Raw genomic sequence first — 26,719 nt, 5'->3', positions numbered from 1 at the left:
ACGCCATTCTCCTGCCTCAGCCTCCGAGTAGCTGGGACTACAGGCGCCCGCCACCACGCCCGGCTAGTTTTTTTGTATTTTTAGTAGAGACGGGGTTTCACCATGTTAGCCAGGATGGTCTCGATCTCCTGACCTCGTGATCCACCCGCCTCGGCCTCCCAAAGTGCTGGGATTACAGGCTTGAGCCACCGCGCCCGGCCTGTTATTTTCAAATGTACATTCAAACTGAAGTTCAAATAATTCCAATTTCAGAACCAAAGGCCATTTCATTGCCCCCAAAGACCTCCCTTTTCTCACCCCAATCAGGTGAGAACCTACATTATTTTTAAAGATCCCTATTCAACACCTTTCCTTTCAGAAATGACACTTTCAAAAGTGCAAGACAAACATAATTTTAGACCTATCAATCAACAAATAGTTCACTGTTATTCATGACACTGTGATAGGGCCTGTGAGGGAGAGAGAAATAAGACTCTGTCCTTCCCCAGTAGGAGCTATGGCCAATTGAAATATAAAGTGAACCTATCATAATTAAATGACAAACCATGACAACTATAAATGCCCTAAGACAATGTGTAGTAACAAGTCCAATAAACGATATGGGCTCTAAGTGCTTAAGATTTTAGAAGGAGACCACTGCTGGCTAAGCAAGACAACACAAAGTATCCAGTACCCATAGTCTACAACTTCCGTGGGGAAATTCAAATCAGCTTCTAGCCAACTTGGATGGGACACAAAACACACTTCTAAGAACATATCTCAATGTGAAAATAGAGATATTCTAACATTTCTCAAGTGTTGTCATAAAATATTCAAAACTTGTATCTGGTTTCAGCTTCTCTTTACAGACAAACATTATCTTCAGCTCATTCTGATTAACAGAAAAGCATATCTTGGTCTAATTCTTCTCTTCAGTGCATCATGTAACAAAGAAATTATTTAAGTTCAGCCTTCGAAGGAAGTTTATTGAAAATTATGCTAATAAAATAGTTCACAAACAATTATTGAGTACCCATTAGTCTGGCAGGATAGTACGCCCTGGGAAGAGAAAGTCAAATACACACTGAACTTAATCTTCAAAATAATTTGGCAAAGTAGGTGCAATGATCACTTATGCAGGTGTGGAAACTGAGGATAGCATGGTTAAACAGCTCACCTGGCATCACATAGCTAGTAATTGTCAGGGCCAGAATTTGAACCCAGGCAGGGAGAAGGATAACTAAACAAATCATTGCCATATAAGTGCTATATATGATAAAAGTTATAGTTGGTTAAAATTGTAAAAATTATCAGCTTCTGCACTCATATTTTGACTACACTAGCCAGGTGTTCTGAAGTTCTGTCATTTCAACTCCATCTTCTTCGGGGGTCTCTTTCAGGATTGCTCCTCACCGAGAGGAAACAGCCCTTTCTGCAGGTTATACATATGATGAGAGTTAAAGAAGCACTCTTTTTTTTTTTTTTTTTTTTTTTTTTGAGACGGAGTCTCACTTTGTCACCCAGGCTGGAGTGCAGTGGCCGGATCTCAGCTCACTGCAAGCTCCGCCTCCCGGGTTTACGCCATTCTCCTGCCTCAGCCTCCCGAGTAGCTGGAACTACAGGCGCCCGCCACCTCGCCCGGCTAGTTTTTTTTTTTTTTGTATTTTTTAGTAGAGACGGGGTTTCACCGTGTTAGCCAGGATGGTCTTGATCTCCTGACCTCGTGATCCCCTCGTCTGGGCCTCCCAAAGTGCTGGGATTACAGGCTTGAGCCACCGCGCCCGGCCCTACAAGAAGCACTCTTAAGAGGACGCAGGGCAACTGAAGGTCAACACCCTGGAATGGGATTCCCTATCAATCCAATACCAAAGTCTGAAGCTATTTCTTTAAGAGAAAACAGTACTATCATTCTCTTTAGCTCAACATTCTCCTTGCCTCTAGGTGAAATAAAGCTGAGTTAAGGATGCTTGGATGGTCGAATGGTCTTTCTTCTCTTGCCCCTAGGAGAAGGTGACCTCAAAAAGAACTCTCTGAATCGGTTGCTAGGATGCTCCATTAAGAAAGGAGAGTGGGATGGCAAGTAAGTGCACTGCTTTGGGACCAAGTTTTCCAGATTCTGTAAGTCACATTAAAGGAGTGGATAAAAATGAGATGGTGTTGTGCAAAGGACCCCAAATGCACACCCTTTCACATCTGAAAACAAATCATATCCTCAGGACCTCTCTCAATCTACAAAGTGGCAAGGTGGAAATAAATAACCTCTACCATCCCTTCTAGCTGTGATATTCCACGACTTTGTGATTTCCAAGTAAGTGATCTTTGGGTAGTATCTCAAACTGGTAGGCTAACATCGCCATACAAATTAGCTAGAGTGAACAGTACATTATTCTGAGGTGTGAACAGGATGGCTGGAACTTTGAGGGGATTTTATTGCCAATGTTTTGTAGAAGGTCTTAAGGTCTATGACAACATGCTGGTTGCTGTAATAATGCCTCTGTTAAGGAAGAAGAGCTTCACGACCGAGCAATTGTTTGGATGCTGGTTAATGGAGCACGTCCAGGTTCCCACCTTGAAATGCAAACTCACGGCTTTCCTGGTACAGTTAGATTACACTGCTGCTTATTTTAGAAAGAAGAAAACACTAATGCTGGATTACTAGCAATATCTATGCACTGGCAGCTTTAGTGCCGAAGGCCAATAGCTATTTTACCTGGCAGTGGGCTTGAGGCTCCCAAATGTTGGCCATTGCCACCTTAGCTGCCAAAACCTTTTCTTTCTGGAGACTGAGAACAAGAAACAAATTTTCACTAACGGCTTAGCTTGACAGGTCTTTGGAGTAAAGGCTAGTCATTATCCGTCTTCAATTGCTTGAGGCAATTCTCTTTAGCCTTCTTCAGGCTAAGGAGTTCCACAGATCCAGACTCCTTACATCTACCCCCAGTCACTCCCTCCTACCCCACAGAGGGAACACCTCCCCTCTCCTACGAGAATCTATGCGATGAAACCACATCCACAACTGCTTTGACACATATCATCCCTTTGTCTGACCTTGAGCAAGGTCAGCTGTGTTCTGTTGAAGATGGCTGTTCCTTTCCTTAGCCACCAGCCAGAGAATGGCAGAGAAAAACAACTGTCAGCAGCCCTTGGGTCACGAAGAGACTTTCACCTCTGGCTAGTGCTAGAAAATCCCAGAGCCTGGCATCTTTGTTTTGGTTTTGCCACCAAAACCAAAGTCACTGGGTGACTTTGACAAAATATTTTATCTCCCTGTACCTCTTCTTTGCAAGCAAACCAAGCAACCCCTTTTTCATGGGCCTCATCTGAAGCACTGCTTATGAAAATGCTGGTTATTCAGCTTTTACTGTGACCCTAAAATGTTAATAGTAGATATCATTGGCTCACTGACACACGGGTAATAATTATTTTATTTACTTACTTCTTTAAGACCTTTTGTGTTTTCTAAAATGTCTATAGAGAGCATGGATTATTTCTATAATAAAAAGAAGCAAATTTTGTGGTTTTTTGTCTTGAAAATATAAATAAATATTGAAAAGTTTGCCTTAATTTTCAAGGGCATGCCTCTTTGTTCTGGAGTACTTGTTGACTGCTGGGATTCTTTATCAAGAAGTTGGCAGGTCAAAGGTGGTGTCTTGATAATATAACTAGGTCCCTGGCTGGATGTGGTGGCTCATGCCTGTAATCCCAGTACTTTGGGAGGCCAAGACAGGCAGACCACGGGGTCAGGAGTTAGAGACCAGCCTGACCAACATGGTAAAACCCCGTCTCTACTAAAAATAAAAAATAAATAAATAAATAAAAATTAGCCAGGTATGGTGGCGCATGCCTGTGATCCCAGCTACTCAGGAGGCTTAGACAGGAGAATTGCTTGAATCCAGGAGGCAGAGGTTGCAGTGAGCCAAGATCACTCCACTGCACTCCAGTCTGGGCAACAGAATAAGACTCCGTCTCAAAAAAAAAAAAAAAAAAAGAAGAAAACTAGGTCCCCATGAGATTAATACCAGAAGAATGAAGCATAATTATTCATGTAGCATAATTGATAAATGTTATTGATCATAAGGTTTTCTAAAATAGAACTTCTCTGGAATCAGAAGTTGTAGTTACAGTATAACTATTCCAGTGGCAGATTTTTAAAAATCAGTTTTACAAATGAAATTCCCTTTCCAACCATATCCCTTTCTACTGTAAGCACAGGGCATGAGTAAAGCACTTTCACTTTCTCGGGCCATCATGATCCATGACTAGAACTTATTGATAAAGTTACCAAGACAAGGGTGAGTTCCACTCTCTCTTACACAATGACTTGCCTTATAAGAACCTGAGCTAACAGCTCCTCATCTCAAGATCTTCATCATCCAAAAAGAGCATCTGCATTATACTATATGTGAAAGGGATAAAAGCAGTCAATATATGAGCTTCCAGATTCAGAAAACCTAGTTTCTCTAACAAGATAGTTAAACCATTTATCAAATTATATGTCAAAGAGCTATTGGGCTGAAATTTCTTCCAATAATGTAATTTTAAGCAATGTTTTCAAGGAAATAGCATTATAGTATTTTTGCTGTCCTAAGAAATAATTTATCAAACTTAAACAACAGGAATTATTCAGACTACTTTATTTTTCCACTAATATTTTGAAATGTCGTTAAAAATGTAATTAGGTTTGCCTTCTATGTTCTGATTTCTCACCTTACTAGAATCATTCGTGCGATCCAAAATTATAACCAAAGGTCGGGATTAAAATTTCACTCAAGTACACAGGCAAAATGCTGTTATCTCAAGAGCTAAATTCAGCTAAATAAGAGGCAAGGCAAACAGACCTAAAGCTATTAATCCTTGGCTGACCTTGAGCCCAAAAAATGCAGGCAATAGACTGGCAAATAAGATGGGCTGAGAGGTAGGAAGGCAAATAAGATTCTTAATTTTGCTTACACAATTCATGCAGCATAATTGATAAATGTTATTGATCATAAAGATTTCTAAGTCAGAACTTCTCTGGAATCAGAAACTGTGGTTACAGTATAAATATTCCACTGGCAAATATTTCTATCACTTTTGCAAATGAACATCTTAAAGTGTTATAAGCTGAGAGACTGAATAAATAAATGAAGTTTCTTACCTAAGATGATACATAAATTCAAAGGAGGATATATTTGAGATTCGTTTTTTTTTTTTTTTTTTTTGTAAGGGAATATGGACTAGATGAACTGAAATTGAAGTATTTGGCAAGGGATGGTCTTTCATAAAACTAAAACTGGGGCTAAGATTGAATCCACATTTTGTACACTGTAAAATTGCCAGCAGTAATTTAAATTAGACTGTTCTTATGAACTTCAGGAAGGTCTCTCATTATAATGTGATATTCTATGGGTCTCTTTTTTCTCAGGATTGTAAGTTCAGCTTAAGTCTATAGAGAAATAAAGCCAGGTTCAAATTAAAAACACACAAAGCATGCTTATACAACACCAACTTCCCACCATGGCTAGTGGAGGGTAGAAGGGGAACTCACTCTGGGTTTGAGGTCAGCCCACATGCTGATTTTTGCACCTAAATTCCCTGAAACCCTGAAAACAGATCATTTATTCTTACTTGTGTGTTAAGTCCCCTTCTCAGACTCAGGACCATTATCTACAGAACTCCTAGCATGTCCAAATTTCGTATGTGTCCTTGGTACTCAAAAAGTGAAGGAGTACATTTGCTCCCAGTGCATTCCCACTGTGGTCGCCTGATCCAGAGCTTCCTCATACACAGATGGATGATGAAAGGACCTTTAGGATTCACTCATTCAACCCCCTTCTTTTACAGAAGAGAAAACTAGGGCCTGAGGGGAGAGTCAGTTGATTTGTCTGAAATCACACAGTTGGTTCATGACCAAAGAAGGAGTTAACTCCATGGTTACCTACCACCTTCCTGTGTGAGGCATCTCTTGGGAATCCTCATAATGATGGAGAATGCCGAGCCACTTCCAAATACATTCCATATTCAGAGAGCCGCGGTCACAGTAATGTCTACGCTATGAGCCCGTAGACACAGCATGCAAGCATTAAGCAGATGGATTTCCTGCCACCTCTCACTTACCTGTCCCTTCACTCTCCCTTGCTGCCCCTTTCCTTTGCCAGTTAGTGCTCCATTTCTACCAGAGTATGTTAAGGACAGGGCAAGGAGGACCTCTACAATTCAGTCCATTTTACAGCTTGTCAGGTCACGTATTATTACACCAGGTCAGGAAACAGATTCAGAAAGTTAAGAGACATATGCGCTCAAGGCCATAGCTAGTAGGCGATAGAACTGAAGCATGAGCGCCCAATCAGAAACTATTGAGGAAAAAAATGTTTTTCTCCTTCATGATGCATCTGAAAAACAGGAAGAGAAGCAAATCAAGCAGAGTATCTGAAAGTTCCCACTTGGACATACTCCTTCATCAGCAAGTATCTGTGGTTTCTGTCCTTACCCAGGCTGACAGCACCATGCAAATAAGGATGTCCTTGAGAATGTCGTATGTTCCTATTAGACAGTGATTCTGTTTAACTCTCTAAAATTAAGAAAGGTATGGGAGAGGCTGGGCACTGTGGCTCATGCCTGTCATGAACTTGAGCCCAGGAGTTCAAGACCAGCCTGGGCAACATGATGAACCCCGTCTCTACTAAAAATACAAAAATTAGCTGGGTGTGGCGGTGCATGCCTGTAATCCCAGCTACTAGAGAGGCTAAGGCACAAGAATCACTTGAGCTCTGAAGGTGGAGGTCGCAGTGAGCCGAGATCATACCACCGCACTCCAGCCTGGATGACAGAGCAAGACCCTGTACCCCCAACATCCCCCCACAAAAAGGTATGAGAAATACCCAGGACATTAAAATAGAGCACGAGAAACACTAGTCCATCTGCCTCTACTTGTTCCTATTTCATCCTACTCAAGGCTCCTCTGAGGTTCCATCCCTCACGCTGACTGCTCTCCTCCATTTGCTCTCATGATGGCTCAGTGGCCATCAGGCAAGGAAGCAAATGTAGAGTTTGGCTTGGGTGGGAATTCTCTTTCATGGGCTAAGACTGTCCCCAGAACAGGGCAGTGAAGGCATTGACTGGAGCTCAGCCATGGGTCATCTGGGACCCAGAGCTCAGGAAGAGCTGAGGCCAACTCTGACATTCCTCCAGCAAACACTTCTGTTCCTGCAGTAACAGAATCCGTTTTCCTCTTTTCCTCTTTGGTGGATGAAGAGAAGGGGCAACAGCAGATGCTTTGACGCTTTTCACCTCCCCGGAGAGGAGTGAGGATAGCCTTAAAAAGCCCGAATGCTCCTGGCAGTTGTTCCTTTGACATTTCTGGCTTAGCACTTCTCGCTCAGCACTCAGAGGGGATTCACGTGAGGCCTCGGCCCTGGGCCTCACATGCTTCTACACATCTGGGATCTAAAGCCCTCAGATAGGGTCTTATATTTAGACCCACCAGGAAGAGGGTAATAACATATCACCGCCTCCTCCAGAGCCAGCTCCCCGCCTCCACACTGACGTATGACACATGACTCAACCTCTCCACAGAGCTCCAGCTGAGAGGGAGCTACTGCTGGAGCTGAGGTGAAAACCCCGGGGCGGCCTCCAGTCATATCCACTCCCCGCACCCCACACCTTGGGCCCTTCGCCTGCTGGAACACTGAGCGTCTGGGCTCTGCCTCAGTACCTTAGAAGACAGAACCACTCTGCAAATGTAGGCAGCCAGGGCCAGCCTCAGAACCAGAGACGGAATCTCTGTTTCTTTGAACCTGACACACAATGCCTGGGGTGAACCAGTGAACAGCAAAAGTGACGGAATCTCAGAGATGAATGTTTCTGGAGAAGGTAGGCAGGTCTTTCAGCCAATGATCTGAAGTTCTAAACCTCTCATTTAACTCTCCTGAGCTCCCAAAGCCTGCATTCCTCACAGTGATATGACTGGCAGACAGGGTCCCATGAATCTCCAGTCTTTAACAGAAAGCCAGGTAAAATAGATCCTAGCAGCCATGGCATCATCATTAGTTCACTCTTACTGAGAACTTGTCCCACCCTCATTGCTTGTGGAACATCAGCTCCATGGAATATGAGAACTGAAGGCGGGTCTTCCCTCTAAAAACAGTAAATGTTCCCTGTAAAATAGAAAGGAACTTAAAAGGCAAAGACTACCTAAGCCAATTTCTTCTTTTTCACAGATGAGAACAGGCTAAGCAGAGGTAGGGGGAGGGGCAACATATGCCACCGTTGTTAAAAGCCCCTATTATGTCTGGCACGGCCCTGAACAGTTGCAGTACGTTATTTCATTTTATCGTTTGAGGCAGGTTTTTTCTCCCCATTTTACCTCTTTTAACTTCTCCCCATTTTACTAGTCAGAAATATTAAGTAACTTGCCTGAGGTTACTGGTTATATAGGTAGCAGGTATCTATGATTTGCTCCTAGATCTATCTGACTCTAAAATTTGTGCATTTTTACTCAAACTGAAGCCATATTAAAATAACTGACCCACAATCATTTTTTAGAAAATAAGTTAATCTCCTAAATTCAATTCTAAAGAACTTTATTTTTTCCATATCCTTCTCTTGGGCAATAATTACACTGGCTTTTAGCATCACACTGAAATATTACATTTTCCTTCATATATTAGGAAGGATAATTCTCATCTAAGTTAAGAATTGGGGGAAAAAAACATTCACGACTTATCTGGTACACCGGTTGTCACAATTAAATAATTTGCTGTGGTATAGTGGTTAAAAGTAAGGACTTTGGAGACAAATATCCGGGTTGAAATTCTGTTGGCATCCCCTAATAACTTGTCCAAGGACAAGAATAGTTACTTTCTTTTTTTTTTTTTTTTTTTTTTTTTTTGAGACGGAGTCTCGCTCTATCGCCCAGGCTGGAGTGCAGTGGCCGGATCTCAGCTCACTGCAAGCTCCGCCTCCCGGGTTTACGCCATTCTCCTGCCTCAGCCTCCTGAGTAGCTGGGACTACAGGCGCCCGCCACCTCGCCCGGCTAGTTTTTTGTATTTTTTTAGTAGAGACGGGGTTTCACCGTGTTAGCCAGGATGGTCTCGATCTCCTGACCTTGTGATCCGCCCGTCTCGGCCTCCCAAAGTGCTGGGATTACAGGCTTGAGCCACCGCGCCCGGCCAAGAATAGTTACTTTCTATGACTCACCTACTTCATCTAAAACATTGGACTAGCAATAGCACCAGCTTTTTTGGTAGTGTTGCGAGATGTATACATGAGTTAATACACACCACTCACTTAGCACCTAACACATAGTAAGCACTCGCTAAATGCTAGCTCTTATTTGGGAACCAAACCCATTAGCTAGAGCTTAGGGAACAAAATGGCAATAATGACAATAATAATAATTCAACTCTATAGTGTCGTATGTCTTTCACAGTCCTGTGACACAAAATATCTCATTTGTCATCTCTAGCCCTGGCAATGCCAAAGGAAATAGCATTATCGTATCATTTAGTAGGAATGGCATAATTAACAAAGGCAAGAGTGGCTGCAAAAAGCTTGCGATATTTCTGCATTGGTGTAAGCTAGTTGTTATGGCAACCGTCCCCTGTCAACGACCCTTTGCCAGGCAGAGAGAGACCCATTTTTGGAGCCGTCACAGCACATCTGTTTATCTGCTCAGCTGATTAGCTCTTGTTTGCAACAATGAGCAGATGGAAGTAAAGAGGGGAAAAATTTTCTAAAAAGAAGCAAATGTTTATTTTATCCACAAGTCTGTTTTCCAGTAAAGAAACAGACCTTTTGCTGTTTTAGGAAGATGCTGCCTATACTAGATCCTTAATGCATGGTGGAATTGCAAAGTGTAGTCAACCTATAAATTATAGGTGATAGGTCCTTCACATGCATATTTTATTTTTATTTTTTATTAGACTTTAAGTTCTAGGGTACATGTGCACAACGTGCAGGTTTGTTACATATGTATACATGTGCCATGTTGGTGTGCTGCACCCATCAACTCGTCAGCACCCATCAACTTGTCATTTACATCAGGTATAATTCCCAATGCCATCCCTCCCCTCCACGTGCATCTTTTAAAATGATGTGTCTCACATTCCAATTTCAAAGTACACTTCCACTCTATCTCTGCGCGTCTTTGTTATATAAACTGTTGTCTCAGTTAGCTGGTACACATTTTCCACACTGGATATCCCACGTGAACACACTGTAACTGTGAAAGAATAAAGTGAAAGAGTACAAGTATCCTTTCCCTGCCTTGGTTTCTTCATCTGTAAAATGGGACTTGCATTCCCTTGCTCTCTGAAAAGCCAAACAGCTTCAATATTTACTAGGTATGTGAATTTGGGTACAATTCCACCTATAGCTCTTTAAGCCTCACTTTCTTAGTGATAAAATGGAGAAAATAATATCCACTATTGAGAGCTGTTGTGAAAATGAAATATTTTTAAAGCCCCTATCATAGTCCCTGGTATAGAGTCAGTCCTCAGTAAGTGAAAGTTTCCTTCCCACTACGCCTCTGCTTAGCAAGTGTAATGTTCAAAATATCTGACAAGCAGGAGGCATGTGGCACTGGCCATCCCTGCTTGTCAAACAGACCTTTCCCCCCATAGTTGCTGGATCATTAGGAGGTCGGAAGTGTCCCAGGGTAAAAGACAGGGCACCTCTGGTGGCTGAGGAGCACTCAAGGGCCTCTGGATGGCTGCCATTTACCATCCAGAATGAACACAGTTTAATATTTTAACAACCAGCCTGGCCACACAGTGTACATCAGCTAAATATAAGCCATTATTTTAAAAGTCTACTGGTGTCTTCAATAAAAACGATAATGACAACATTGGTTCTTTCTCTTGGGTTTCAGTCATTTACAAGCACTGAGTTTAATTCTTTGCTATATGTGATGGTGGAAAAAGTATTTTAGGTATCAACTACCCCAACCCCCCTGCCATTACCATTAATCAACATAAACTAGGCTTGTATCCCTTTTGTTATAGGGCAGGATATTACCTGGCATGTGTTTGATATAAAAATTGGTTGAGCAATATTGACAGTGGACATGGGTTATATTGGAAATCCCTTAGTTGAGTGAGTCACAAAATATGGATTCCAGTCACAATTACCCACCTACTACTCTGTGTCTATGGACACTTGGCCTGACAGAGGCTTAGATTCTTCATCTGCAAAATCAATGTAATCATGCCCAAATGGCACTCTCACAGGTAGATTATAGTGCTTTTAAAATACTGTTTGTAAAAATTCTATGCAACTGTGGGATATTATTATTCATATTATTTACTATAAGAAATTGGATGTCAGGAGACAGTGGAGGAGAAAAGAGATAATAAACATGGCTAATAGGAAGACTGTGTTGTTTTTGTGGGTTTTTTTAAGTGTGTAAAATGCAGGCTAAAGTTATTTTTATATCAAACACATGCCAGGTAATATCCTGCCCTATAACAAAAGGGATACAAGCCTAGTTTATGTTGATTAATGGTAATGGCAGGGGGGTTGGGGTAGTTGATATCTAAAATACTTTTTCCACCATCACATATAGCAAGGAGACCAGAGAAGCTTAATCAAGTAAAGAGAAGGTTCAAGGAAGTGACCATGAGCTGGCCAAACATCTCAGGAGATAATAATAATTTTTAAAATGCTTTGCCTGAAAGTAGGTAGGAGAGAACAAAAGTTTGGGGTTGTTGGGAGCCCACACAGGAAGGCAATTTGGTATGCTTTGTATATTCAGAAAGAACCATGTTTGCCTCCAACACCAAAGGCTGAGAGAGCGCAGACAGTGTATGCGTGTGGTGTGTGTGGAGTAGGGGAGGTGGTTATGTATGTGTGTGTAAACAGGCAAAGCTGAGCCCTCTAACTATGTTAGCATCTATAACCTGCAGCCCTGCAGGTTCTAAATAGTGAACTAATTACCTTGGACACTTGAATGATTTAACACAAAGGAAGGGGGCTAAGTATTAATATTTGGGAGCTTGTTATTGGTTGAACTGTGTCCTCCAAAAAAGATACATTGAATCCTAGTCCCCAGAATCTCAGAATGTGAACTTATTTGGAAATAGGGTCACTGCACTACAATTAGTTGAATTCAGATGAGGTCATACTGGAGTAGGGTGGGCCTCTAATCCGACGGGACTGGTGTTCTTATAAGAAGACATGGTCATGTGAAGACAGAGACACACAGAGAAAACACCATGGCACTACAAAGGCAGAGACTGGAGTTACGCAGCTGCAAGCCAGGGAACGCCAAAGATCGCCAGCAAACCTCCAGTAGCTGGAAAGAGACAAAGCAAGATCCCGCCCCTGGAGGCTTCAGAGGAAGCCTGACTCTGCTGGCATCTTGATTTCAGATTTCTAGCCTCCAGAAGTGTGAGATAATATGTTTCTGTTGTTTAAAGCTACCCAGTTTGTACTACTTGATTAGAGCAGACCGGGGAAATAAATATAGGGTGGACAAGTCTTCAACCCCAAGAGACGAGGAAAACCCACTTTAACTTCTTGCTGTTTGGTTGCACCATGAGTGCCTTCACCTGTGGCTACTGGCATGTTGCAGCCACTACTACCCCTCAGATATTCACAGGCACTGTTGTCATAACTGCCCTGAAGTCAGTCCCTGAACGATGAAGCCATGCAGTTTGCAGCACTCATAGCCAGGGAGATTGAAAAATCTGAAGTTTTCATGACTTTATTATGAGCTGCTAAATCAACAAACTCCAGAACAACCTACCTCTGATCTTATTACATAAGAAACTTAATTATCTAATGTTCAAGTCATTTTGCTCATGATAATCTGCTAAATAGTCTCGATGTGACACTTTTTCTTTCTCTTTTAAGATAATCTTTCTTGTAGTCACAGTATGCTACCACATACAGTGTGTTTAGTTTATAAAAAATATTTCTGATCTTAAGCCAGGCATGTTGATGCATGCCTGTAGTCCCAGCTACTTGGGAGGCTGAGGTGGAAGGAATGCTTGAGCTAAGGAGTTGGAGACCAGACTGGGCAACATAGTAAGACCCCATCTTAAAAAAAAATTGTAGTCATCTTGACTTTTACATTAACCCTTTTACTATGCTAAATAATTTGTTTCCCTAGTAGTATTGTTTCAAAGTACTAATACACTAACGGCATCCCACAGAACTCTTCTACATTGCTGAGTTGAGACTACTCTGCCAGTATCTTTCAACTTTAGTAGTGTCCAAATGAGGTAGTAAGAGAACATGAGTAGAGAGTGTTGACAGTATGATAGTCATTTCATGCTGCAGCTTTGAGCTGCCCCAGTGAACTGTGTGTCTTGAGTGCTCATCAACATTTGATTGTACTGTGGTCACATTCCATTAGCTACCTGGTTTGTAGAACAGCTATCTGAATTAAATACTACACCTACTCAAGCTTGTGGAATAAAAATGGAAATAAAAAAGGGAAAAAACAATTTTGTTCAATTCCTCAAAAATAGGATCAAAGATCTCTCAGCTGCATTTTAAAAATAAAGCACAAATCATCTGCAATGTTCTTATTCCACTGGCATTGGTATTGCATGCATTGTTGTATTTAATCTAAAGACCACTTATTCATACAAGCAGAAGTGAGAACATACCAGGATCAATATACTTACACAGGCCATCATATGAAGACAGTGTTAATTTGAACCATTACTGATTATACTTTCAAGGACTGCTTGAAAGCATTGCTCACATGAACAATATAAATGTTTGTTGAATTGAACTGAAAAATGGAAGGTTGTTCTTGTGGACATTCCTACGGAGGATTATGAAGGAAAAAGAGACTTTGTTGGAAAAACTACTTCTCCATTTAGAAAATAAAAATGTGAGAATGGTGAAGGCCTGATTCCCAAGAGCTGCAGCCTGGGTCCCAGAGCATACTGGACACAATCACGCATCCTGAAAGAATCCTGCACCTGAACAGTCAGACATTCACTCCTGCAATGTGCTGTCAAGGTGTCCATACCTTAAACTGCTTACTCTTCAATTGATTCACTGCAACAGGCAGGATGCAGTGCTGGCTTTTCCCAGCTAACAGGGGAACCACTTCCAGGCAATCTGAGCAAAAAGAAGCTCACCATAAACTGTTCCCTATAGAAACACTCCACATATTTTATTCAACCCAGTTAAAGTTGGAAAGTCACAAACACCTCTTTTTGCTGCTGTTGTTTTGTTTTTGAGACAGGTCTCACTCTGTCACCCAGACTGGAGTGCAGTGGCGCAATCTCGGCTCACTGCAAGCTTCACCTTCCAGCTTCACGCCACTCTCCTGCCTCAGCTTCCTGAGTAGCTGGGACCACAGGTGCGTGCCACCACGCCCAGCTAATTTTTTGCATTTTTAGTGGAGACGGGGTTTCACCATGTTAGCCAGGATGGTCTCAATCTCCTGACCTCATGGTCCGCCTGCCTCGGCCTCCCAAAGTGCTGGGATTATAGGCATGAGCCACCACGCCCAGCCACAAACACCTCTTAATAAACGTAGAAAGCCAAGAAAATGCTTCTCTTAATTATATTTTGTGATTTTGAAAATACCAATTTGCTCTAGATTAGAACAGGAATACCATCTTCCATGTTATGCCACCCCAAATATTAGTTGAGTGACCTTAGTTATGCTTTCCTTTCAGAACAGATCTAAATCTACAGAGAAATTTGCTAATATCAATAGTTGTGAAGCCATCCTCAAACTGTTCTCCAAGTGTATCTTATCCCTTTGGCTTTCTTACCAATGCATTCATTCATTCAACAGATTTTTTTTTTTTTTTTTGAGAGACAGAGTCTAACTCTGTCACTCAGGCTGAAGTGCAGTGGTGCCATCTCGACTCACTGCAACCTCTGCCTCCTGGGTTCAAACAATTCTCCTGCCTCAGCCTCCAGAGTAGCTGGAATTACAGCCGTGTGCCACCACACCCAGCTAATTTTTGTATTTTTAGTAGAGACAGGATTTTGCCATGTTGGCCAGGCTGGTCTCAAACTCCTGATCTCAAATGATCTGCCTGCCTCGGCCTCCCAAAGTGCTGGGATTACAGGCATGAGCCACCGCTCCTAACCCAACAGATTTTATTTTTTATTTTTTATTTTTGAGCATGTACTCTGTATCAAGCACTCTATTAAGAGCTTAGGCATCCCAAGTCCCTGCCAGAGCTGAGTCCAGTTGGGAGATCTGCCTGCCAACAACTACAGTGCAATAGTGATATTGTATTAATGGAGGGTGGAAGGACGTGGTGGAAACTTAGGGAAAGGAGCCTCAATGTGGGCAAGGGATTAGGGAATGTTTCCCAGCAGAGCTAGCATTTGAGACTTGTCAATTAAGGAGGAATTTTCCAGAGGCCTGGGGGCCATTCCAGATGATATAATAGTACACCAAGGGTTTAAAGGAAAGACACATCAGTAGGGATTTGGAGAGTCACCTGTTGTTCACTACTGTTGGGGCATTAAGAACCAGTAAATTGGGAGAAGTAATGTGAAATAAGGCTGGATAGATAGGCATTGGAATATTAAGAGCTTTATTCACAATTCAAAGAAGTTTTGACTTTATCCTGCAGTGTTTCTCAAAGTAGAGTTCACAAAGTCCCTAGATAACTTTTTATGTTTTTGGTTTTGTTTCAGTGATAATTGTGTCAATAATAATAATGGGAGAAGGAGGAGTAAAAACATATTCTAGATCATCTGGATGACCATTTATCACACAGTGTTCATATTATGTTTACTATTAAGTTGGCATCAAGCCAACAGAGATGTAACAGTTGGAGATCAAAGGAGGTGCTGTTTGAACAAAGAGATTATGCTAGCTGAAATAGAATAAAGTAGTAGGAGAACTGAGTCGCCACATGGTACGTGGTTGTAGGTGTGCCAGACTCAAAATAACCCATACGATTGTGTCCTGAAACATAAGCACACTGCAAAGGATAATGGAGATTCACAAAACAGTATCATTTGTCTCATAAAATTAAAGCTGCTTACTTGAATGTTACTGACTTTGTCTAATAGTTTTTTCATAATACATTTTTTTCTTTTGGTTTTATATTTCTACAAATAAAAATGACAAGGAGTTTATATCTAGTTTTATGTTTTGTAAAACCTATTTAAGAAATATTTAAGATTTAGATAAACACTGGAATTTGCAGCATTTTTCTTTTTGTTTAAAATGGGCCTATCCATTACTCAGGTATGAAAGAAAGAGCCATAGATGATGGGAGGCAGGAGAGTCATTGAAGAAATTTAAGCAGAGATTAGTATGAACCACTTACTTTGTTAGGAGACCACTTTGGCAGTCACAGAGAGGAAATACCATCATGCAGAGATGGAAAGACATCTAGGGAGGTGACCATCTGAGTCCTTTTATTAAAAGAACCCATTTGTTTAATCCAGAAAGCTGCTCTCAGGCAAAGGTCAGCATACTGTGGAATTAAATGACCTGACAAACTAAACTGCACTAGTGTTACAGAGCATGCCTCATCTAGCTGGAAGGTTCCCCAAACTTCTACATGCGTCATTTTCCAGACAGTTCTATGATGATGCCAAACCGAACTTAGGAATAAATCCCAAGTTTTACTACAGAGAGCCAACAAAGTACACAAGATGAGTTGCTATGTATCTGGTAACAAAAAACAACCAGGGCCACCGCATATAGTTCTATAGGCCAGTTGCTGCTGAAATCTGGCTCTTCACAAAGCCATATACCTCTGACGCTGCATCTATCCAGGAAGTTGACTTTTTCTAATTTATACAAGGGCTGGATGAATTTGCCAAGCCACGGCCCTTGGAGAGGGCTGCATCTTCTGGAGGGACACCTTCTAATTGCATGAAGGTACCCTATGGGATAGCTGTGACTTAATCTTGCTTTCTGAGATTACATCTCACCAGCATCACTGACCAAACTAACACTCGTACAGTTCAATGAGGATAATGGACTTTCTTCTCCCTAAAGTTCTGGAGAGCATATGACTTACCCATAAAAAGGCATAGTACCAAGGCATTCAACACATGCAAAGAAAGAACTAGATATTTCCAGCTTACCTCAGGGGCCATCCAGAATGGGGTGCCAACAGATGTGTTTCTCCGCAGACGCGTACTGGTGAGTTGAGCTGAAACACCTATAAGGAAAGGGTATCAGAATTCAAAAGTGAGCAAAGTATGATGCTAGACCAGGGATTGGCAGACTTTTCCCATAACGGCCAAATAAATACTTTAGGCTTTGTGGGCCATATGGTCTCTGTCACAACTACTCAACTCTCCTCCCATAGTACAAAAGCAGCCATAGTAGACACATAAATGAATAAATGTGGCTGCATTCTCATAAAACTTTATTTATAGATGTTGAAATTTGAATTTCATATAATTTTCACGTCACAAAATATGTTGGGTTTTTTTTTTCCCTATCATTTAAAAATGTAAAAACCATTCCTAGCTCATAGGCCATATGAAAATAGGAGGTAGGTCATATTTGGCCCACTAACTGTAGCCGGCAAACTACAACTCTGGAACATTTATCACTCTATTTAAATCATTAGGATTTTTTTTTTTTTCCTAATGGACATCCCTGTCTATATCGCTGCAAAAATCAAAAGAAAAATATCAACAACTAGGATCAATCCAAAATATTGTCCTATTATACTTCCAAATTATTTCACATGACTTCTTTCTTAATAAGGGGCTTCATTTTATGGAGAAAGAAGATCGGCGTGCGCTATCTCTAACAGAGCATCAGTACAGACATAAAAAGACTTCAGTGCCTTATCTTGCCTAGAAGCCTGAAAACCTGGTGAGAAAGCTGTGTTTGTCAAATGGAAAAAGAATATGACTAATAATATTATCTGGGGCTCAATGTTGAGGACCTGAATTCTAATGTAACTCCTATGTCCTTTAACCAGCTCTCTTCTTCATATCATGAGGGCGTAAAGGTCCACGGGATTAAGAATCAATGTTGTCCATCCCAATTATGCTTTTTACTAACTATGTGATTGCTTCACCTCGGAGCCTCAGTTTTTTCATCTTCAAACTAGGGATAATCACAACAGTCACGCCTAACACAGAGGGTTCTTCTTAAGACCAACTAGGAGAACGAATGTGAAACTGATTTATAAATTGCAAAGCATTTTACACATGTAAGGTATTCTTTTATACCACACAGAAGTCTCATATAGCCCTTAAGAGAATGACCAGAGTTGCCACTAAAGTCACTGATGACAAAAACTTAGAAACTGAACACTGTGTGTTCTTAGCAAAGGACACACCTTTGAAACATCGGCATAGATTTGCCAAGGGTTCGTGGGTTGTTTTGTTGGGGGATGACTGTTGTGTTAACTGTGGACATTCTCTTTATCAGAGAGCCAAGAAGCTCTTTAAACTCTATTAGACCCAGATACTTTCCCATTTTACCAACTTCTCCACCACAATTTTGGTAAAAACAACTATACCTTTTTAGTTTTAATTTCTAGAAATTTATTTTGCAGCCACTGAAAGTTAGGAACCTTCTAATGGAAAGATTAGGAACACTTATGCTATGTCAAATCACAAAGCTGCTGAGTGAATAATCAGTATCAATTCCCATCCCATCCTCATCCTTCCAGTCTGTTTGCCCTCACAATATATTTACAGTCCCCAGAATCATGTGGAAAAAACATCTCAAATGTTAAACATACAGCATATTATTGGAGTTACATCATTCCTTATAAAGAGGAGCATAAGACTTACACAAAATGCTCTCTGCTATTTTTCTTTGCTTGTGTTTCAGTAAAAATACACCAGTACGTCTAAAGCAACTTCATTTATTTTTAAGTAATTTCATCTGAGCAAATGATGAACTGATACATGTTTACACTGAACTCTTTCTTAGCAATATTATCACAAATATCTTTCAAAAATAATCAGTCTTGTTTACTATAATGACATTGACAACATGTTTAAAGTGTTTCTCCAAATGTTTTCTCATTATTTGTAACAATGGCTCTGAAGTACTATTGTTGAATTCATTTAGAAGACTAAACCTTCAATAAACTTTAAAAAAAAACCATATGTTGATTTGTAAATATCAACATATGATATTACAAGGAGATATTTAATAGTTCTCTGGCCTTAGGTGATATTGCCCTGTATTTCCTCTCACATTTCCATCTCCCGTTAATGTTTCCAGTTCAACCAGCCTCACATGTAGCAGCAATAAACACAATTTAAAAGGATGTTAGCTCCCAGGCCCAGAGGACTATTTTACCTTCTGCTCACTGGGAATAAGTATGCCTAAGGCTAGTGAAAGTCATTTGAAAGACCAAACTGCTTTCTCTTTTCATATGCAAAAGAAGAAATGACAAAATGTAAATTATAGACAATTGCCCTGAGATGTGAAATTCTTAGCAGAAAACCAAAAAGTTTTTACATCAAGTGCTTCTTTTGAAACACTTTTATTTTCAATCTTTAATAAAATTGCTTCTAAAGCTGAAAATAGATTAGTAAACACCATCTCCTAGGGTGATCCATCTGGAGCCCCCACCCCCTCAGCTTGTGTTTGACTGGAAAAGTCCCTCAGCCTATGGTGTAGCAGAGAAGCCCCAGTCTTCTGAGATTGTAATAAATTGTCCCCTTTGGCTAAACTGCACACATCAAGAAAACAAACGACAAGCAGTCATTACCAAAGTCAACGAGCTTAACTCCTCCTTCTGTTGTCAGAAGAATGTTATTCCCCTTCACATCACGGTGGATGATTCGGTTGCTGTGCAAATGCTGAAGGCCCTGCATGGCATCCCACCACCACCAAACAACAGGAAAGAGAAAGTAGAAATTTACATGCTTATTTTAAAGCAATTACCCTAGTATTGAAAAGTCTCATGAAAGTCTACATTTGGCTACACCTTCCTGCTGTTAATAATTCTTGCATATCATAGGGCAGTTTCCCCATTGTTAATATGCAATAAGGACCCAAGCAATGAACAAAGCATCCCATTTGCTGTCATACCCCGTTTGATGGATGTTCTTACCAAGAGGGCCCCATACAAGATGTATGAGATCATTGCTTCATCCAACTGCTGGCCACATCTGAGTAGACCTTTGACAAGCTCGGTGACTGAGCCCCCATTACACAGCTGCGAGAAGAGATGCCAGACACAGGCAGAGCAGGAGACCACATATAAGAAAGAAAAGAAAAAGAAATTAAGAAGAAAAGCCAACTGATACTGATTCAATGTAGTAAATTTGCAGATTACAAAACTCCAGCTTGGAATACTCAGACTTCACATTTCCATTACCCAGTCTAATCTAATTCTTTGTGTATGTATTTTTTATTCGAAATGATTTGTGAGTGAAAGTGCATGCCCAAAATGCTAACTTTTTAATTGCCAAATATAAAATAAAAATAAAATGTAAAGCACATTTAGAAATTTTTTAGAAAGAAAATTTTTTGGAAAGAAAAAGCATATAAGTAATCATGGCAACTTATTGGATATTTTTCACTTTATGTGAATATTGTCTATTTTTTAACATGCATTTTGAGGATAAAACCAGGAGGCAAGATGGATGCCCTTGATACCTGACAGAGAATACATTTCAGTGATTTCTCCAGTGCTAGCAGGTATCAGAAACCCAACCAGCAGCTCTTCCTAGAATTGCCTTTGCAGATAAATTTTATGTAGTGAAGTTGCATCATAAGTGCATTTATTAACCTTTTAGTGTTCAATTTTAGGCTCTCAGCAACTTTATGCTCTTCTCTTTTTTGTCTGTAATTAAAAACACTAATTTTATTTTGCATATTTGTTCTTTGTCATATATTGTATCTTACTGAAGTTTGAGTACGTACATAAAGCAGTTATATTGTACTTTTTCATCAACTTAAGGATTTCCAAAGATAACTCTTACTAACTGCAGAAGTCAATGTGCAGGTTTGGGTTTGCTACAAGCCATCCTAAATCAAGGGTTCTTAACTGTTTTAAGCAGAGCACGGAAATACCCTGAAACTGTAGGCAACATGCTGTATATGCATCTTGCAGTTTACTGGGGAGAAAATGCAGAGCTTTCACCAGATTCTAAAAGCTACTGAGATAGCCAAATGCCTAGGCAGAGAAAAACGGGTCCCCAGAGAATCTCTGACCCGCCTCACAAGTGTTTACATCTGATGCTTTGTGCAGATGAGGGAACCTGCCCTGGGCTTGTCTGGGTATCCCCACAGCAGACTGGAGCCGGACATGAACACTGGGGGCAAATGGGTGGAGCCAGGGGGAACTCACGCCTTATGCAGGGGAGGAGCCTGCTCTCTTTAGCTCACTTGGTGACCTGGGAATCAATCGGTGAGGTAGAGGGCTTGTTAGCAGGACTTCATCTCACTTTGCCAAGTTCTTTTTTTCCTTTTCTCCCAATAAATTCCGCTCCTCACCCTTTTATGTGTCTACCAGCCTAATCTTTCCTGGTCATGTGACAAGAACCCCGTTTTGGCAGAACTAAGGAGAAAGTTCTGCAACATTTTTGGCATCCAGACGTGGGGCTTGAGGAAAGGTGAGTAACATGCAAACCAAAAAGTCTTTTTCCTTTGGCTTCTAAGCCTTTTTGTCCTCAGACTTCTTCTGAGGGTAGAGAAATTATGCCCCCCCCCCCACGCCACGCCCACGTCATTCCTGGGGGTCAGGAATGTTGGCTGGATGGACAAACTGGTGACTCACCAGCTGCCCTCTTAAGTTTCTCTCCCTGTTGGAGAAACCCATTGGCATAAAAGTAAGAGATTCTTCCCCCAGAGGTTTTTTTTTTTTGAGAGGAAGTTTCACTGTTTTTGCCCAGGCTGGAGTGCAGTGGTGTAATCTCGGCTCACCACAACCTCCGCCTCCTGGGTTCAAGCGATTCTCCTGCCTCAGCCTCTCGAGTAGCTGGGATTACAGGTATGCAACACCACATCCAGCTAATTTTGTATTTTTAGTAGAGACAGCGTTTCTCCATGTTGGTCAGGCTGGTCTCGAACTCCCAACCTCAGGTGATCTGCCCGCCTCAGCCTCCCAAAATGCTGGAATTACAGGTTTGAGCTGCAGAACCCAGCTGGCCTTTTTTTTTTTTTGAAAACATTTTACCAGGCCAGGACCCCAAATATCAGGGTTTATATTTTCTGTAAAGTTTTAATTATGAAAAAGGATTTGTGAGGTTGGTCTTAAGCTGTAGCCAATCTGATGTGCTTTGCATGACTTCCTGTATGGTCAACAGCAAACTTTGCTGCAGGCCTCCATCTTGTTTTATGTGCTTGGGATTTTATGTGCTTGGGATTGTGACCTATAACCATGTGGCAATGTTTTTGTTCTTTCATTTCACAAGGATGCCTAGGTTCAATCCTGGCTTAGGAAATGAGTACTTTCCAGTTAATATCTGTGTGACTTCTGCCATTTGCTGATTCTCTTCTCCACCATGAACAACATCTAGGCTTTTTCTTAAATTGTCCTTTCTCTGGGTTACCTTTAAAGGTTCTAAATTTTGTAAGAATTGCTTACCCTTATCTCCTTAGAAAATACCACATACACTCACAGTGAAATCATAACCTTAAGTGAGGCTTGTTGGTTTCACCTGTGAGGTTACCTTTAGTAAAGTTTGAAAGTCAGAAATATTAGATGGTTGGCATGGCTAAAATCAGTTAATAAGGGAGTTAAAAGGATTTTCTTAGAGAGTGCTCAGCTTAATTGAAAGTGGATGTCCAAGTTATGGTATATTTAAAAGGCCTTTATGCTTTTTCCTCTTTTAGGATCTTGCTTTGCTGGAAAAAGACTTTTTCCTCAGTTGACTAAATTATTTTTCTCCATTTTGCCTTACCACTCTCAATGCATGCATGGCAGGCCCTAAGATAACTCCTGGGACCATGGGACTCCTTGGGAAAAACAGACGAGGCATTACTCCATTTTGGGAAGAAATCTGTTTTTCTCATGGAACCCTAGGAATTAAAAATAGATAGATCCCTCTCAGACTCTGTTTTTGCCCCTAGTCATGCCTGTTTACTAGGCCTTAAAAGCTGCATGTTTTCCTAGCCCTGTCTCTTAAAGGGCTCTACCCGGAGGCCAATAATCCAAATAGGAGATGGGCAAATGAAAATCTTATGGCTTCTGGGTTTTCTTTGGCCTGTCTGTGTAGTTACATATGTGTTGTGTGTGTGATGTCTATAAAAAAAGAGCTCTAATTTAATTGGTCTAATGGAAGACAACTGCTTGGATCAAATATTTTTTTAAAGGGAAGATAAAAACTGTAGTATGTTTTAATTCATGTGACTTTAATCTTTGAGAAATAAAAACAGCCTTAAAGATTATTGGTAAAATGCAGATATTTCAAATATAGAGAGGTGAACTAAATTATGCAGGTCAGATACTAGGTTTGCTAAGTGTTTTAAGGTTATAAACTGCCTTTTTGGTTTTTAAGAACTTTTCAACTTGTCAGCTTGACAATTGGTAAGGCCTGGGGACATATGGAATTAACCACACCCTTAATTATGTTGGAAGGAGTCAAACCCTGGCTGAACCTAGCACATAATTAAAACAACTTACCAGGTTTTGTATTAAACTTAAAATTGCTAGGGGTTACCATTATAACATGTAATTGAAACTATTGGAAATAGATTTACATGCAAGGTATGTAGGAACAGTAAGATGTGTTTTTTAGTAAAAGATTACAAGAAGACATGGAAATGTAAGTTCTTGCCTAGGGTTAAAGGATTGTTTTGAATTAGATAAAATAAAGCTGATGGTTTAAACAAATGATGGAAGGACTGTAAAAATTAGTACTGCAAAAATTCAGTGTTTGAACAGATTGACTAAATTCAAAGGGGTATTATATGATTTTTCTGTAAATTGAGCATTGAAATAAAAGCACAACAAGGTACTCTTAAGGCACTAATCAGCTCTTTAGCAAAATTAGTAAAGGGTTATAAAAGGTTTTTGCTTTTTTAAATTTCTGAGTCATCGTTTGGCAAAATAAATCACTTACAGTAATCTGTAATTCTATTTCAGTGTTTTAAACCACTAACATATTTAACAGGCTTCCCAAAATCAAACTTCAGTTTCAAAATTGTCTTTCCTGATGCCTGGCTTTTGGATGCTCCAGAGGGCACTGGAGTATACAAAAGAGAGGTAAAAGGGATCATTTAAGATGTTTAGTTACATGGAATTGCCAAAGTGGTGTTCAATCATATTTAGGTTATATTTTGATGAAAATATTAATATCTGTTCCAAAATTGTATGGGATTTCTAAAATTCTAATGTCTAATGTATGTGCTATCAATCATAATTAAGGTTGTTATGTTATTGTAAACCACAGAGATAACCAAACTTCTTTGTCAATTGTGTTTCTAACTGTAACTACCCTGGGCAATTTTGTTATTCCCAACAATTGTTGTCTTGTTTTGGTCCTTTTCAAAAGATAGTTTATAGTAAACTGGACTCTGACAGGTGCCACAGGACTCTGACAGGTGCTCTCAAATACAGGTTTCTGATAACTTTGGAGACTGTGACATTGGAAAAAAGGGAAAACATATAGGACTCATGAAGAGCTGAAATGTTCATGAATATCAAACAAAACGAGTTAACTAAATGGACTGAACTCATAGAAAACTGAAGCTATCTTTTCAACTTTTGCTTGGAATGTTGCTGATCCTTGTTTTCTTTTTCAGAGTCAAGGAAACTTATTTTGAACTATTTATGGCCTTTAATGATTAAGGTATACTCCTGTGAACAAAATTTGGAGCACATATTTCTCTCTCTCTCTCTCTGTCTGCCTGGCTTCCCCAGAATTTGGAAAACTAGTTGTGAGTATTCTTAAATTATGGCAATGTAGTTGTTTGCATCAGTGCAATAAGAATCCATTTTCTGGCCGGGCGCGGTGGCTCAAGCCTGTAATCCCAGCACTTTGGGAGGCCGAGACGGGCGGATCACGAGGTCAGGAGTTCGAGACCATCCTGGCTAACACGGTGAAACCCCGTCTCTACTAAAAAATACAAAAAACTAGCCGGGCGAGGTGGCGGGCGCCTGTAGTCCCGGCTACTCGGGAGGCTGAGGCAGGAGAATGGCGTAAAAACCCGGGAGGCGGAGCTTGCAGTGAGCTGAGATCCGGCCACTGCACTCCACCCTGGGCGACACAGCGGGACTCCGTCTCAAAAAAAAAAAAAAAGAATCCATTTTCTTTTGCAGTAGGATGCAGTTGGAGAAACTTTTTCCAAGGCTTTGACTGGAAGGGTATGCTTCCCTTTAAGGAGTCAAGCTCGACTTGCAGAGCTGATAAAAGCCCCTTGGGAAAACTGGCCTCACACCCTTATCTATGCAGTACCTGTATAGGGTTCCTGACCTGTGGTAAGTAAAGAATGTCACTTTATGACAGGACCAGGAGCTCCAAGTTTATCTTGGGACCTTAAGAGGAGAGGATCACCCAACTCACAGGTATTTGAGGATACTAACCCATGGCTGTGCTCAGCTGTAAAAGGTCTTACCTGAAATTCCTTGTGGAACAGAGTTCCATCAAAGCCAATCTAAAAGGCCTATATAGAAACAATTATTCTTGCTGTACTTTATGCAAATAATCAGGTCAAGTATAAGACTAAAGTCTATTTTGCAAACAACTCAGTCCTATCATGATTTTTTTTAACAAAAAATAGGACTGGAGAGACAGAAATTATGTTTCAAAACTTATCATACATTTGTCATTAAATTATAGACTCATTAGTTGTTTTTAAGTTTTTGCCTACATTTTAGACTAACCCTGCTTGTTCTTTTGAACCAACTAGGAATCGCCAGCTACAACTTAGAAAGAATAAAAGGGATGGGTGATGTTAAAACCCGGATCAAAATTCTAGTTCTGAGCAATTATCCTGCAAATCCTGCCAGGTGATGGGTATAAATAGGGTGCCCATCACCCAGAGGTTTCCTTCTTGGGAAAGTAAGACCAAGGGAGCTAACCAAAGCCAAGCCCCATGCACCCAGACCTTCGCAAGCATAACTATAGCCACCAGTTATCCGGGCATGTCACAAGACATCCTTTTCTCTCCCTTGTTGGAGGAGGACTCAGTTCCACAGCTTTACCTTAGCATTTGGCTTATGATAAGGAGCCCATGCAACACCCCCTCTCAGAGGCACATTTTTGTCCCAAACTCAATTCCAAGCTTCAGGTCAAAGCCCTAGGAAAGAAAACTGGATCTGAGGGATCCAGAGGTAGATGATAATGGAAGTTAAAAGGCACAGCACAGGTGAGCATGACTGATTCCTGCCAATTAAGCCAAGCTTCCCATTTCATGGATAAAGGTCATGGTACTATCCATGGCAGAAATGAGGTCTAGGAAATTCAAAGGCTACTGACAGGAGAGGAGATAGGGCATTAAGAGTGGATACTCCCACCCCCTAGACCCCCTTTTAACAAGGGTGAAGGCTGCTTTGACACCATGAGCAGTACTCTGTCATGGTCGCTGGAACTTGGGGATACAAGGATGGAGGAAAGAAAGAGGAATGGCTCACTTTCTCTCCCTCACATACCCCAGGTATTTGCTAGGAAGAGAAGGGAACCAGGGATGCCTTGCTCTCCTCTTTCTAGATGAGTAGCCATTCATCTTCAGTCTGTACCCCTTTCGAATGCATCCTGAACCCCTGGGACTCCTTTGAGAAAAAAAAAATTTTTTTTCTCTTCCTCTCTTCATTGATAGGTAATTGTCTCTCTGTACTATGGAACACTTCCCGCAGATGCATCCTTCAAACTAGGAAGAGTTAATTTCCCAAACCTTAGACTGGTTGGCTTAGGATTGGGCTCAGGAGAAGGGAA

The 26,719-nt window shown here is 40.8% G+C and overlaps 1 protein-coding gene across 1 annotated transcript in view; it reads right to left on the bottom strand.

Moving 5' to 3' along the window:
- The window catches only part of MYO3B (myosin IIIB), a 489,035-nt gene that overhangs the window by 423,599 nt on the left and 38,717 nt on the right, over positions 1-26,719 (bottom strand). The window contains exons 4-6 of the mRNA XM_025405350.1: positions 19,948-20,052; positions 19,603-19,702; positions 16,994-17,070 (exon numbers count right to left, since the gene is read on the bottom strand). Of these exons, the coding sequence (XP_025261135.1) occupies positions 16,994-17,070; positions 19,603-19,702; positions 19,948-20,052 (282 nt within the window). The remainder of the gene's footprint in view (positions 1-16,993; positions 17,071-19,602; positions 19,703-19,947; positions 20,053-26,719) is intronic.

Source organism: Theropithecus gelada, chromosome 12, assembly GCF_003255815.1.
Source record: "Theropithecus gelada isolate Dixy chromosome 12, Tgel_1.0, whole genome shotgun sequence".
Classification (NCBI taxonomy): domain Eukaryota; kingdom Metazoa; phylum Chordata; class Mammalia; order Primates; family Cercopithecidae; genus Theropithecus; species Theropithecus gelada.
The sequence above is the reverse complement of the archived record's forward strand: the minus strand, read 5'-3'. Positions and strand labels throughout refer to the sequence as shown.